The sequence below is a fragment of the Desmodus rotundus genome, chromosome 9 (genome assembly GCF_022682495.2).
Source record: "Desmodus rotundus isolate HL8 chromosome 9, HLdesRot8A.1, whole genome shotgun sequence".
In the NCBI taxonomy this organism is placed as follows: Eukaryota; Metazoa; Chordata; class Mammalia; order Chiroptera; family Phyllostomidae; genus Desmodus; species Desmodus rotundus.
Window position 1 is genome coordinate 44,377,828 of NC_071395.1, and position 13,603 is coordinate 44,391,430.

At 39.6% G+C, this 13,603-nt stretch overlaps 1 protein-coding gene and 1 pseudogene across 1 annotated transcript; one reads left to right on the forward strand and one right to left on the reverse strand.

Annotated features, from left to right (window-relative positions):
• Positions 1-3,603: 3,603 nt before the first annotated feature.
• LOC112301569 (eukaryotic translation initiation factor 3 subunit E pseudogene) lies at positions 3,604-4,908 on the reverse strand (annotated as a pseudogene).
• Positions 4,909-6,407: 1,499 nt separating this feature from the next.
• LOC139441137 (olfactory receptor 7A5-like) lies at positions 6,408-12,768 on the forward strand. The gene is made up of 2 exons (XM_071222308.1): positions 6,408-6,558; positions 11,832-12,768. Exon 2 carries the CDS (start codon positions 11,845-11,847, stop codon positions 12,766-12,768), a length of 924 nt encoding a protein of 307 aa, XP_071078409.1. The 5' UTR covers positions 6,408-6,558; positions 11,832-11,844.
• Positions 12,769-13,603: the final 835 nt, after the last annotated feature.

A 13,603-nucleotide genomic window follows, 5' to 3' on the forward strand; every position in this document is an offset into this window, starting at 1 on the left:
GGTTAAAATGGGATAGACAAGTGTGTGTTGATATTTTCTTGCACCTTGTTGAGTATTTTCAGTATTGCAATTTGAAATTCTCTGTCATTTTTAGCACATATTTCCATGTGTTCAAGTTTGCTTTTTGGAGACTTTTATTTTCTTTCTAAGCTGCCTCGTTACCGTGGTTATTCATGCTATTTGATGGGTTCCTTCTGTGTCTAGGTAGCTCTGTATGTGTGGCAGTTCTCTAGCAGATTCCTAGGAAGAGGTCCTGCCATTATTTTCTAGGACGTGGCACTGAATCTACAGTTTTTGAGGTCCTGAAATGCCAGAATTGACCCCAATAGCTGCTTTCATTGTAGCAGCAATGCTCGGGGGTGGGGTTTTCTCGGGTAACCAGACTGACTTTTTTGTTTTGCCCTGTTGTTATAGGTGAACTTGGTCCTCCATGGGGCCCCCACAGACCCCAACTTGGGGTCAGTGACTGAATGCAATCTTTTCTCAGGGGAAATAGTGTTCCTACAGTAACCATTTTTGGCTATACAAATAAAGTGCTCCACAACGTGACCCCAAGGGTGAGGAAAGGTGAGTTTTGGGAGTCCACACGACAGCAGGACTTAGTGGCTCTTTTTTTTTTGTCTGGAATGCAAACTGCCTGAAAGCTGCAACCAAGACCCTGTGCTGTGTCTTTTTCCAGGTCCATCATATATTCTTGCCTCCCCTGTTTCTTCGCCATGGCTCATCTTTAAATGTTTCAATGTGCTGGTGTCTGAGTCATACAGGTACATTGGGTAGGGATTCCTTTGTGAAATTATAGCTGTTCAAATTGTTGACATCTCTGGGGGAGACACCAAGGGGATCTCTCACACAGTCACTTCTCTGACCTCACTCTCCTTTACCCATCTTTAAAGACAGCAGTGTAGCATTTTTAATCCTTGCTCTGATACCAACTCTGTCTACTTTCTTCCTCTTCTACCTTCAGAGAACCATGGTGATTACATTAGCCTCACCTATGTAGTTATTGCCAATTTTAGGATTTAAATTTATTTTTAGATACAATTAATGTACATTATATTCGTTTCAGGTATATAGCATAGGGATTCAATATTTATATAACTTACAAAGTGATGGCTACAACAGTCTAGTAACCATCTGTCACCATCCATAGTTATTACAGTATTATCAACTCTATTGCCTATGCTGTACTTTACATCCCCATGACTTATGTTATAACTGGATGTTTATACTTCCTAGTCCTCTTCCTGTTATTCCCCATCCCACACCCTCCCCCTCTACTAACCATCAGTTTGTTCTCTCTATCTATCAATTTGCTTCTGCTTCATTTTGCTTATTTACTGTAGTCTTTAGATAGCACCTGGCTTTTTTCCCAGGTAGAAGAGATACCTTCTACCATTTCTCAGTGTGAATCAGCTGTGTGAGCTCTAGATCCTACTCCAATCCATTAACTGCTATGCTTTTTTCCTTCTAAGTAATTTATTGAATTATAATTGTATAATATAATAGGGATATGATTCAAATATGCAATGTGATGAACAAAAGTCATAAAAATTAGAACCAAGATGGCGGCATAGGTAGACACACTGCGCCTGCTCGCACAACCAGAACTGACAGAGAATCGAACAGCAAGGGGGACCAACACCAAGGAAATAGAAAATAAACATTCATCCAGACTGGTAGGAGGGGCGGAGACGGGCACTGGGGTGGAGAAGACTCGCATGGCTGTGGCGGGACTGAGACTGACGGAGTGTGGACAAATGGCGCAGGAAGTCTGAGCACTAGCAGACCCTGCGGCCCCACATTTGCACAGATAAACCCAGAGAGCCGGACTCAGAGTGGCGGAGAGTGGGGCAGGCACAGCAGCGGGTAGCACCCTGCGGCACCACATTCGCCCACAGATAAACCGGACTAACGGCGGGCATCGAAGCAGACCACGCAACCCAGGGCTCCAGCTCGGGGAAATAAAGCCTCAAACCTCTGATTGAAAGAGGCCCGGGGGTTGGGGCAGCAGCAGGAGAGACTCCCAGCCTCACAGGAGAGGTTGTTGGAGAGACCCACAAGGGCCTAGAGTGTGCACAGGCCCACTTACTCGGGAACCAGCACCAGAGTGGCCCAGTTTGATTGTGGGTATCGGAGTGAAAGATTGAAATCTGGAGGAGAGTGAGGCGGGTGCCATTGCTCTCACTTGGCCCCTCCCCCACGTACAGCGTCACAGCGCAGTGACCAGCATTATCCCACCCTGGTGAACACCTAAGGCTCCACCCCTTAAAGTAACAGACACGCCCAGACAGACAAACAAAAAAAAAGGCCCAAATGACAGAGCACTTCAAAGCTCCAGAAAAAATACAACTAAGCGATGAAGAGATAGCCAACCTATCAGATGCACAGTTCAAAGCACTGGTTATCAATATGCTCACAGACTTGGTTGAATCTGTTCGAAAAACAGATGAAAAAATGAAGCCTATGCTAAGAGAAACAAAGGAAAATGTACAGGGAACCAATAGTGATGAGAAGGAAACTGGAACTCAAATCAATGGTATGGACCAGAAGGAAGAAACAAACATCCAACCAGAAAAGAATGAAGAAAAAAGAACTTGGAAAAATGAGGAGAGGCTTAGGAACCTCCAGGACACCTTGAAACATTCCAACATCCGAATTATAGGGGTGCCAGAAGGAGAAGAGGAAGAACAAAAAATTGAAAACTTATTTGAACAAATAATGGATAACTTCCCCGATTTGGCAAAAAAAATAGACTTCTGGGAAGTCCAGGAAGCTCAGAGAGTCCCAAAGAAGCTGGACCCAAGGAGGAACACACCAAGGCACATCATAATTACATTACCCAAGATTAAATGCAAGGACCTACATCCAAGATTACTGTATCCAGCAAAGCTATCATTTAGAATGGAAGGGAAGATAAAGTGCTTCTCAGATAAGGTCAAGTTAGAGAAGCTCATCATCACCAAGCCCTTATTATATGAAATGTTAAAGGGAGTTACCTAAGAAAAAGAAGATCAAAAATAGGAACAGTAAAAATAACAGCAAACTCACAGTTATTAATGACCACACATAAAACAAAAATGAGAGCAAACTAGGCAAACAACTAGAACATGAGGGTTGTCAATAAGGGAGTGGGAGGGGGAGAGGGGGTAAAGGTACAGAGAATAAGTAGCATAGATGATAGGTGGAAAATAGACAGGGGGAGGGTAAAAATAGTGTAGGAAATGTAGAAGCCAAAGAACTTATAAGTATGACCCATGGACATGAACTATGGGGGGGGGAATGTGGGAGGGAGGGGGGTGGGCAGGATGGAGTGGAGTGGGGGGGGGAATGGGACAACTGTAATAGCATAATCAATAAATATATTTTTAAAAAATAAAATAAAAAAATTAAAGTCCATACCTCACGTTTCCAGTTGTGTATAAGTCAAGAAAGTGCACAATAAACTTTTTTTCATGGAAGAGCCAATTTTATTCAAATTCTCCAAAATTTATACTCAATATGTTGTTTCTAAAATGTAAGTCACCATTTATACAATGGTTTTATTATTTCATCTTTCCTTTACAGTTTTTTTTGTTGTTTTTTTGGCCTTGTCTTTATAGTTCTTCAGTAGAAGGCAGAGTCTTGAGTTGCCCAGTTAGGAGCCTCTGACCATTATGATGAAGTTTCTTCTCAATATTCATGGCCAACAGCTGCCTTCTAAATGAAAGACTTTTGGTCTTTTCAATGGCTTGCTGATAGGGTGAGACTGCATTGTTACCCATAATCACATGACCTAATTTAGAATCAATTTTGGCATCCAGTCTTGCATTTCTAATCAAATTTACAATCCACCTTTTAGTTTCTTCTGGAGTCATGTTCATGCTGATACACTGTTGGATGCAACAAAAAGTCTCAAATATGAAGAGATGAGCATTTGCAATAAAATCTTCAATACAAGCCACCAAGAAGTTATTCTCAAGCACACATTTACTTTCCCTCAGCTTTTTCTGAGCTCCATCAACATCAAAGTTAACATATAAACATTCAACAAACTCTGTAATTGGGTCTTTATATGTGTAAGACTCCTGTTGTATAACTTTAACTAGATCTTTTACCACCTGCTCGCATTTTCCACCATCTTTGTTTTTATGACTGCTGTAGTTAAATAGTGAAGAATATGTGTACACATTGTCTGAATTGCATTAAGACACTGTGGCTGGTACAGGAAGAGATCAATAATATTACCATGCCCTTTGGGGTTGTGGAAGAAAACAGAGACCAGTGAATGAACCATGTTCGCTGTTGAAGAGACTGGAGTGGAGAACTCACAGAATTATTATCAATGGTCTCTTTTAACTGGGTAAGTTCTTCCATGGCTACAACCCAATTCTGCATTAAGATTTCAGAGGCCAGTTTCCCCCAGAGTGAACTCAAAGCATTTCTATCCATTGCTGGAACCAATACTCTAAAGAAGTAAAGGTATTCTGCTGCTCCAGAATAATTTCTACATTCATATTGGAATTTTTCATACCTGTAGAGTGTGTCTAAATATTCTTGCATAAAACCATGCTTGTCTGACAGGCAGTCAAACAGCATCCTACCAACCTTGCCTGACTGCATTTGCCTTGTAGTTTCTGGATCTTCAAGCATCTTCACAATTGGTTCTGTTTCTGCCTGAAGCTGTTTTAGCTGTGCAACAATTGTGGTTCTTTTTTCTCTCAAAACATGAGGAATATCATCAGAATAAAGGTTTTTGTATGCATCCATAGCAAGGTCTACCATGTTGGTATAATTAAGAAGATCCAATTTTCCTTGTAATAATTCCTTTTCATTATATATCTTTTTTACAAAAAGAAACACAAGCAACAGAAAGACTAGATGCCGATCCAAAAAGTGCACGATGCCAGTGGTCAAGTGGTACTCCGGCATGTTGCCAAAGAAGAGGCACAAGAAGGTTTAATGGCTTCTCAATGTAATTGTTAAACCTGAGCCTCAATTTCCTTATTTCTGAAGGTAAAGTAGGATAGCAAACAAAACTTTAGATGAATGTTGCAAGAAATAAATGAGATAAGGATGTTTTATTGCCTCCAAATAAACTGTTCAAGGTAAAGTTGTATGATTGCATATAAGTTTATTCATGTACATTTTATTTCAAATAAACACACACACATATGTACACAAACACAGACCCATATATACTCTCATATATGAAAGGACACTTAAGAGAAAGTTGAAAAGGATAAATAAAGAAAGAATGATATAAAATTTAATATAATAAAATTTTACTATACAATTTAAAGATGGAGAAATTTAGACACAAAGATTTAAAGTAAATGCTACACATAAATGTAAATGAATCTTTTTTATATTTATATCTCCAAAGCATAAAATGTGAAGCCCATTGACACGTAGGCAAGAAGAAATTCTCTACCAGCCAGAGAGGCTGAATATCTACAAAATGATTATATGTGTCTTCAACTTAAGGGGGAATACAATGCAAAATGCCTTTACCCAGGGGAGGCTAAATGAATGAAATGAGATACTTTATCTCAATTTCCTAAACAAATTCCATTTGATAAATGTCTATATTCAATTTTTAATGCTAATGTAAGTTTACCACACTATTGATTAAAAAATATATTTATATTCTTATATTCCTGAGGTCTCATGGGGCTAAAGTCAAGACGTTTGCAGGGCTAGCTTTCTTCTTGGGACTACCGGGCAGTATCTATTTACTTTCCTATTCCAAACTTAGATAATAGTGCAAAACAATCTAACTGTATTTCTTTTTTTAATTATTTTATTGTTGTTCAATTAAACATGTCTGCATTTTCTCCCCAACCCTCTACCCCAGCACAGGCAAACTAACCATATTTCTTATAAGTACCAAATATTTCATAGTGAGGGACTATAGGACAGCTCTTATGATATGAGATTGAAATTCTAAATTGTTTGGCCAACGTGTCATGAAGCCCAGTGTGTAACACAAGGTTTAATCAAAGGAATGTAGTTCTCCCCCTTGTTCAAATGAAAGATAGTAATTACCTGTAGGCATCAGGGGCTGTGTCCCTACCACAAGTCAATATTTAAGGATTTGAGTTTTCTAATCCAGACTGGATCCTCAGTCTTAAATTTGGAAAAAAATTAAATGAGGGTTTAGATAAACTGCTGAGAGGTTAGTGTTCTTGAACCCACAGGCTTTCTGAGGAGGAACTAGTAAAAGCAGGATTCACTGGACTTCCAAGCTGGTCTTTTGGGAACACAGAATCTCCAGGAAAACGGTCCCTTCTGTCTAGACCCAAAGGGGAATCATGCAATTAGAGGTTGGAATAACAAGATGGAAATGTACCAAATGAGCAGATATAGGGAGCTGTAAGTAGCTCCTCATCTCCTGTCTCTCAGCGTGTGTGACCTTGGGCTGGATGGGACCTGGTTGGAACCCTAAGTTTGTCTAGGAGACCAGTGCTTGCCTTCCTCCTGCTGTCTTGTCTGAGCAGAGAGCTTCATCCTCCATTATCATCCTTCCAGCAGGCTAGACTTTCTTCACCGGGAGTCCGCCCTCACGGAGCTCCAGATCAGGTGAGGCCAAGGGTGCAGCAGGTGCTCCAGGAAAGAGTAAGAGAGAGCCAAAGCCAAGCACATTCACCTGAGGTCTCTTGACAGCCATCAGCCTATGGCTGTTTCCTTGCCTGATTAACTAGTTCATGATTTGTTTGGGATGCTAAAAGGAGAAGTAAACATTGAAATCAGCAACACATGGGTCATGGCTCACTACTCCCTGATGGAAGCTCAACTGAGGTGGCAATGGGAGGCATAAAGTATTTCAAGTGAAAGTAGAACAGGTACAATGAGTTTTTCATCTAAAGGGAGTAGGAAAATAGAGTACTAGCTGTGGGGAGCTGTGCAGTAAAGTGAGGACAGTTCTTTATTTTTATCATGGGGCATATTTGATGCTGTTTCCATATTGATGAGGCAGGTCCATATTCAATATACGTCTTGCAAATATCACGTTGCGACAGTGGTCATGAGACGAACATTCCACAGTATCTTCTTTCACTCTGGGTATTCAATTAGCATGAAAAATAATGTTTCATAAGTAATAAGTGGTGTGCTAAATAGCTTAATTTTGCCATTACTTCCTTACCTGTGACCTGAATACACTTGTGGGTTATTGATTTGTTTCCCCTATTGTAAATTGTCTCCAAATTCCAGACATTTGCTGAGTGCGGTCACCCTGCTTTGATTCCTGTTTTTTATTGCTTTATTCTAAACAATGATTTGGAGGGGTTTTTTCCATCAACTTTGTTGTTGTCATTGAGTCCTTTTATGTACATAAATGTGGAGAAATGTGAGTATTTATGATCTGTGTGGACTCAAATCTATCACTCAGACGCGTTGTATTCTCTCCATTGCTTTCTTATTTTTTACTTTTCTTACTGAAAAAAAATACAGTTGTTCCTTTTATATTGTTCACTTGTGAATCCTTGCTATAAACAAAAAATGGAAGTGAATATTCTTGTGTGTACCTAGCACTAATAAGTCACCTACCCACATACTGCCACTTGTCCACGTCTCCTTCATCCTTTATTGCTCCTTTGGCTTCTGTGGTCAGCTCCACTTTCAAAATGGACATCATCTTCTACCATCCTCTGGAAGGGGCTCTTTATACAGATTTGACTAAAGATTACCTGTACCTTCCATAAAAAAATTTGAACCCATATATCTCTATAAGAAGATATTACAGTTAGATACTGCTTTCTCCCTGATTTTAAAAGCCCTTCTATAACATTCTCTTATTTCCAAGTCTTTGAAAATTTAATCTGGGATCAGTGGCCCATGTTGATATTATTAAGTTATTATTTTCTGTCTTAATATAAATTAATTTCAGTCTCAATTATTTTTCATACAACAGTTTTGTAATCAGTATACTTAACCTAATTACTTTTCTGCTGCTAATCTATATTCCAGAAGGCCTTAGTTTCTTTTTTTAAATCTTGTCTTCCTATGTTATGCTCACATACACACTCATGTGCTTTTGTACAGATGCATGAACAGCATCCTGGGTCATCAGAAAAACTCTTTATGTGTTGTGCAGGGGGTTTTTTCTGTGTGTCCACTGTTCCTTCCTACTCAACAATACCTATGATCTTCCCTCTGGTCAAACAGGGTGTAAGATGCTGATTCATTACTTCCATGTCTACACAAAATTCTGAGGTGTGGCTGTGCTAGCCACACTTGAAATTTAAGGTATACTTTCTCAATACATTGCTATTATAACAATATATGAAAATATTTTGAGATTGCTACGTTAAAACTCTGGTCTCCACCAGAGGAAATATACTGTTCCCCCAAGGGACACAGAGCATCTTTGGGGACATTTGTGTTGTCTCATGGGAGGTGTCAGTAAAGTCCATGGATGCTCTAAATCTCCTGCCATGGCCAGGAGAGACCACACCTCAGACAAAGACCTGGCCCAGAATGTCCTTCCTGCAGAGACTGAGGAGCCCTGCATTAGAGACACAGGTGCTAGTAGTGTGTGCAGCTGCCTGCAGTCTGTTTTCCCAATGCTGTAACACTCCACAGTTCTGCCAGGAAAAAACAGAGCACCCCTTTGCTCCCCGTTTGAAAGTCTGCATCCCACTCAATGTGACATTTTTCTAAGTTTTTCTCCAGGCTGACAGGTGTGAAAGAACTTTTTGTTGTTTGCTGAACTTTTTCTGATTTTGAACAAAGATTCATATTTGATGTTTTTTGAATAATTTGAATATTACTATATGGTTATTATTTTTTCATTGTCAGCCTTTTAGATGATTTTTAAAAATTATGGTGGTTCCATGTAGAAAAAGATAAAAGGGGGATAAATTTTGGCAGAAGGAGACTTGACTTGGGGTGCTGAACACACAACAAGATAGAGGTGATTTATTACAGAGTTGTACAGCTGAAACCTATATAATTTTGTTACCCAATGTCACCCCAATAAATTCAATAAAAATTAAGAAAGTAAAAATAAAAATAAATAAAAATGATTATTTCTCAATAACTTAGGGGATGTTTTAGTCATAAAAATGCTTTGCATTTATTTGTTAAATATGTCTGTCTTTTTATTCCTAATCTCTGACCTGATTAGGGTGGTTTGGCCCACCCATCAATATATTTTTTTAATTTTTGATATTAATTATAGTTTTCATTCTGTTCACCTAAAAGGACTGGTTACTCTTCCAGTGAGTAGGCAATCCCCAAGATTTTATGTAACACAACAGAGGTAGGGGATCAACTTCATTTTACTTCCAGGAGGATGTTGCTTTTTCCAGCTTTTATTCAAAAATCCAACCTTTCCAAATGTATAGAAATACAACCTTACCGTGTATTAAATGTACTTATATACTGAGGCCTAATTCCTGATTCATCCAACAAATAACACTGAGCCTCTGCTTTGCCACCATGTCTAGGGACATCATACACTACCTTCTGTGTCTATGCCATTGCCAATTTAATTATAAATGTATGTTGGTATTTATATCTTGTTTTCATTACCTTTTGATTCTCCCCTCATTTTCTTTAACACTGTTGCTAAATCACTTTGTTCAACCAGGTTTTATTCTCCCTGCCAGTCCTTTCATTACTTCACTTTCACTTCAACGGGTTCCTGGGCAAGTGCATAGGTATACACAACATTTTACGGTGAGCAAAGCAGGTGAAGCCCTGCTTGTTCAGATCTGGTGTTGTTTTGTTTTGTTGTTAATTTAGCAGATTTTTTTTTCAATTTTCAATTTTTATTTTTAGTTATTTTTTATTTTTATCTCCACACTAATTTTTTAATATATTTTATTGATTATGCTATTACAGTCATCCCATTTTCCCCTCTTAGCTCCCCTGGGCCCTGCACACTCCCTCCCGCCCACATTTCTCCACTTTAGTTCCTGTCAGTGGGTCATACATATAAGTTGTTTGGCTTCTACATTTCCTCTACTACTCTTACACTTCCCTTGTCTATTTTCTACCTACAATTTAGACAACAGACACAACTGTCCACACTAATTTTTATTGTTGTTCCAGTATAGTTGTCTCCATTTTCCCACACACACTCTCCCCCACCCCATTGTGATGGTGAAGGCAGAGTACGGTGTAATAAATGTTTGCATGATAAAGTGGTTGGGCTTAAGTCACATGAAGAAAGTTACTAGTGTAAAAGGATGGATCATTATGGCGTGTGCAGGCTTTATTGGTCACATCCTGGGGAGGCCTTTGCATGTTGGATGAAGACCAGAACCAGAATTAGACAGTGCCTAGTGATTTGCCAAAATTGAGGTCCAAATCCAAAGTCCAAGAAAAACAAAAAGGCACATGAGAAAAGTGAGTGAGGGGTTTGTCTCACCTGCATTTTACCCCTATAAAAACCCACTGGTCAAATAACAATAAATAGGCACAGGAAAAGCCTGTCTTCTACTGCTTGATATTAAAAAGAATCCAATTTCTAAAATATAGCTTGTTTTTTTTGGTCACTTTTCACTATGTACTCAATCAGCAAGGTGTTTCCTCACTATATGTAGATAACTACTATTGTGTTTTGGACAAATATATCTTTTCTACCTTATTATTTTTGCTTGACTTGAAGGGATTAAGTTAGGGTTTGAAAGCTGCCAGAATCCAAATACATTTCTTCCTCAACATCTCTCAGAGATCACCTGAGCTTATTATCAGTAGATCTTTTTTCCTCCTCATGTCCATTTTATTCTCTCACCCTCTACATTTATGTTTCTTTAAATACAGGGCATAAAATAGACATTCCAGTATGGAACCCCAAGCTTATTTGTGCATGCACACTAACCAAGCAGTATTGTCGTACTATGCCTAAATTCTTTTTGGAAAGATACTTGATCTGGACAGCTGACTTGTATCTAGTCATAGCCTAAATAGTGAGTGGGACAAACGTGGAGACCACACCCATGAAGAGACCTGCTGTGTGTGTGCACCTGCCTCGTAACCCGAGAGCAGTGCTCAGAGCAGGGGTACCTGGACCCATGTATTCCAAGGTGACCAATCACACAGGGGCCAGAACTCCATCAAGAGAAGGGACTGAGGAGGAAATTCTTTTCAGTTCAAAGAATGCTTTTCCAATCAGATTAATAAAGTGCAAGATTTTCATGGTGTGCAAAAGGGACACTCTGTGGCTTGAAGTTTCAACAGCAGCATGCAGGCCCCCTTGTTTCTTCCTATCACCTGACACCATCTCTCATGCCCCTGACACACTGGCTTAGTGTGAGCTTTGAATATCTGAAACTACCATCTTCCTTAGGCCCTTTGCACTGTCTGTTCCTGCTGCCTGGAAAACACTTGCTCCCTCTTGGTTTCCCGCTTAGTCTTCTTTGAGGTGCCTGTTAATGTGTTGCTTGTTGGAAGTCTTCACAAAAAGAACAACCGCTATTAACTTTCTGCATTTAATGTGATTTACCTTTTCTATAACATGTGCTCCATTGACTATGTTGTATTGTAATTTTTATTTAATTATATCCTTTGTCCATGATTGGTTTCTAGAGACTCTTGTTTTTCATCAGCCTGTACTTTGAACAGTTCCTGGAACATGGTCTAAAGTCAATATACAAGTATATTCCTCAAATGCACAAACTACATCCTTAATTATACAGCAATATACATTGTGTTTGAAGAATAGGTTGATGGTAGAAAAGGAAATTCTAGTGAGCAATGGCACAGGACATGCCTTAACAACAACCAGATCCTACACCAAATATGGAAATTATGTTTTGGATTCTAAAATATAAATGTAGCATTTATTTCAGTTACTAATGCTTCTAAAGTGAAAATTTGCTTCATTTGCTTTTATTTTTTGGTAGTCAGCTGCGCCACATGGAACCAGGCAATGTTACACAAGTTTCAGAATTTCTTCTCCTGGGATTTTCAGAGACACCTGAACTGCAGCCCCTTCTATTTGGGCTCTTCCTCTGCATGTACCTGATCACTGTGTTGGGAAACCTGCTCATCCTCCTGGCGGTCAGCTCAGACTCCCACCTCCAAACGCCCATGTACTTCTTCCTCTCCAACCTGTCCTTGGTAGACATTTGTTTCACTTCCACCACCATCCCAAAGATGCTGGTGAACATCCAGACACACAGCAAAGCCATCTCCTATGCAGGCTGCATCACCCAGATGTATTTTTTTATGCTCTTTGCAGTGTTGGATGACTTCATCCTTACTGTCATGGCCTATGACAGGTATGTGGCCATCTGTCACCCCCTGCACTATACAGTCATCATGAACTCCCAGCTCTGTGGACTGCTGGTTCTGGTGTCCTGGATCATGAGTGCCCTGTATTCCCTGTTACAATGCTTAATGGTGTTGGATCTGTCCTTCTGCTCAGACTTGGAAATCCCCCACTTTTTCTGTGAACTCAAACAGGTGGTCCAACTTGCCTGTTCTGACAACTTTCCTAATGACCTGGTGATGTACTTTGGGGCAGGGCTGCTGGCTGGTGGTCCCCTCACTGGGATCCTTTATTCTTACTCTAAGATAGTGTCTTCCATATATGCAATCCCATCAGCTCAGGGGAAGTGTAAAGCATTTTCCACCTGTGTCTCTCACCTCTCAGTTGTCTCCCTATTTTATGGTACATGCCTAGGCGTGTATCTTGGCTCTTCTGGTACCCGCCGCTCACAGTCCAGTGCAACAGCCTCAGTGATGTACACTGTGGTCACACCCATGCTGAACCCCTTCATCTACAGTCTCAGGAACAAGGACATAAAGAGGGCCATGAAAAGATTCCTTGGCAGGTAGGCTTCTCAAGGGCCAACTGTATGAGGCTGAAGAAATGTCCATGAATGTTCAAATCTTCAGAGCAAGAAGTTCTGACATAAGTTAATACAATCTTTGGACGATACGTAATTAGAAATTCTCATGTATCTCTGTGTGAACATGAATTACTTTAACCTAATTTATTTTCTTATGACATTTATCATTCCAAGCAATATAGCTGTTGTTTTACAAAAGATAGTCATGAATTATACACTCCTATGGCCTAAACTACACTTGGATACTGAGGTCATTTACATAATTTTGTGGTAAAGGACCATCTCAGAGGACAGTTTTCACTTCCATGGTCATCACTATTTTCTATAGCACTACCTTTACCACACTTCTTGATACTGTAGACTTGAACATCCTGGTAGGTTTTATAGCTGGTCTCCTGGTTTATATACTTCACTCTGTTATTCAGCTGTGTGTCCACATGTCTACCATAGTGCCTGGAAAAAATTGACTATGAAATCCTTGTGTCCAAGAGGGTCCACTCTGAAATACACAGTTTAGTAAATTGTTTGATCTAAAATGTAACAGACGACCTTTCATAAAATGAAACAAATATAGCAAGACAATTTATTATTGTACAAAATATTTTTAATGCTACACATCTACTCATTGAAGTTGGAATATGATGTCCATGTGTGAGAGGTGAAGAATGACACGGAGTGATTTGCAGTTTTTTCTAAATTAGTCCTGTTTCTGCTTGAAAACTTTCTCTTTTTTCTTTTAATTTTAATTGTTTATTGTTATTCAATTACAGTTTTATGCCTTTTCTCCCCATCCCTCCACCCCATCCCAGGTGAACCCCCCT

Coding starts and splice junctions, on each gene's coding strand:
- LOC139441137 (XM_071222308.1), top strand. CDS start 11,845: ATGGAACCAGGCAATGTTACACAAGTTTCAGAATTTCTTCTCCTGGGA.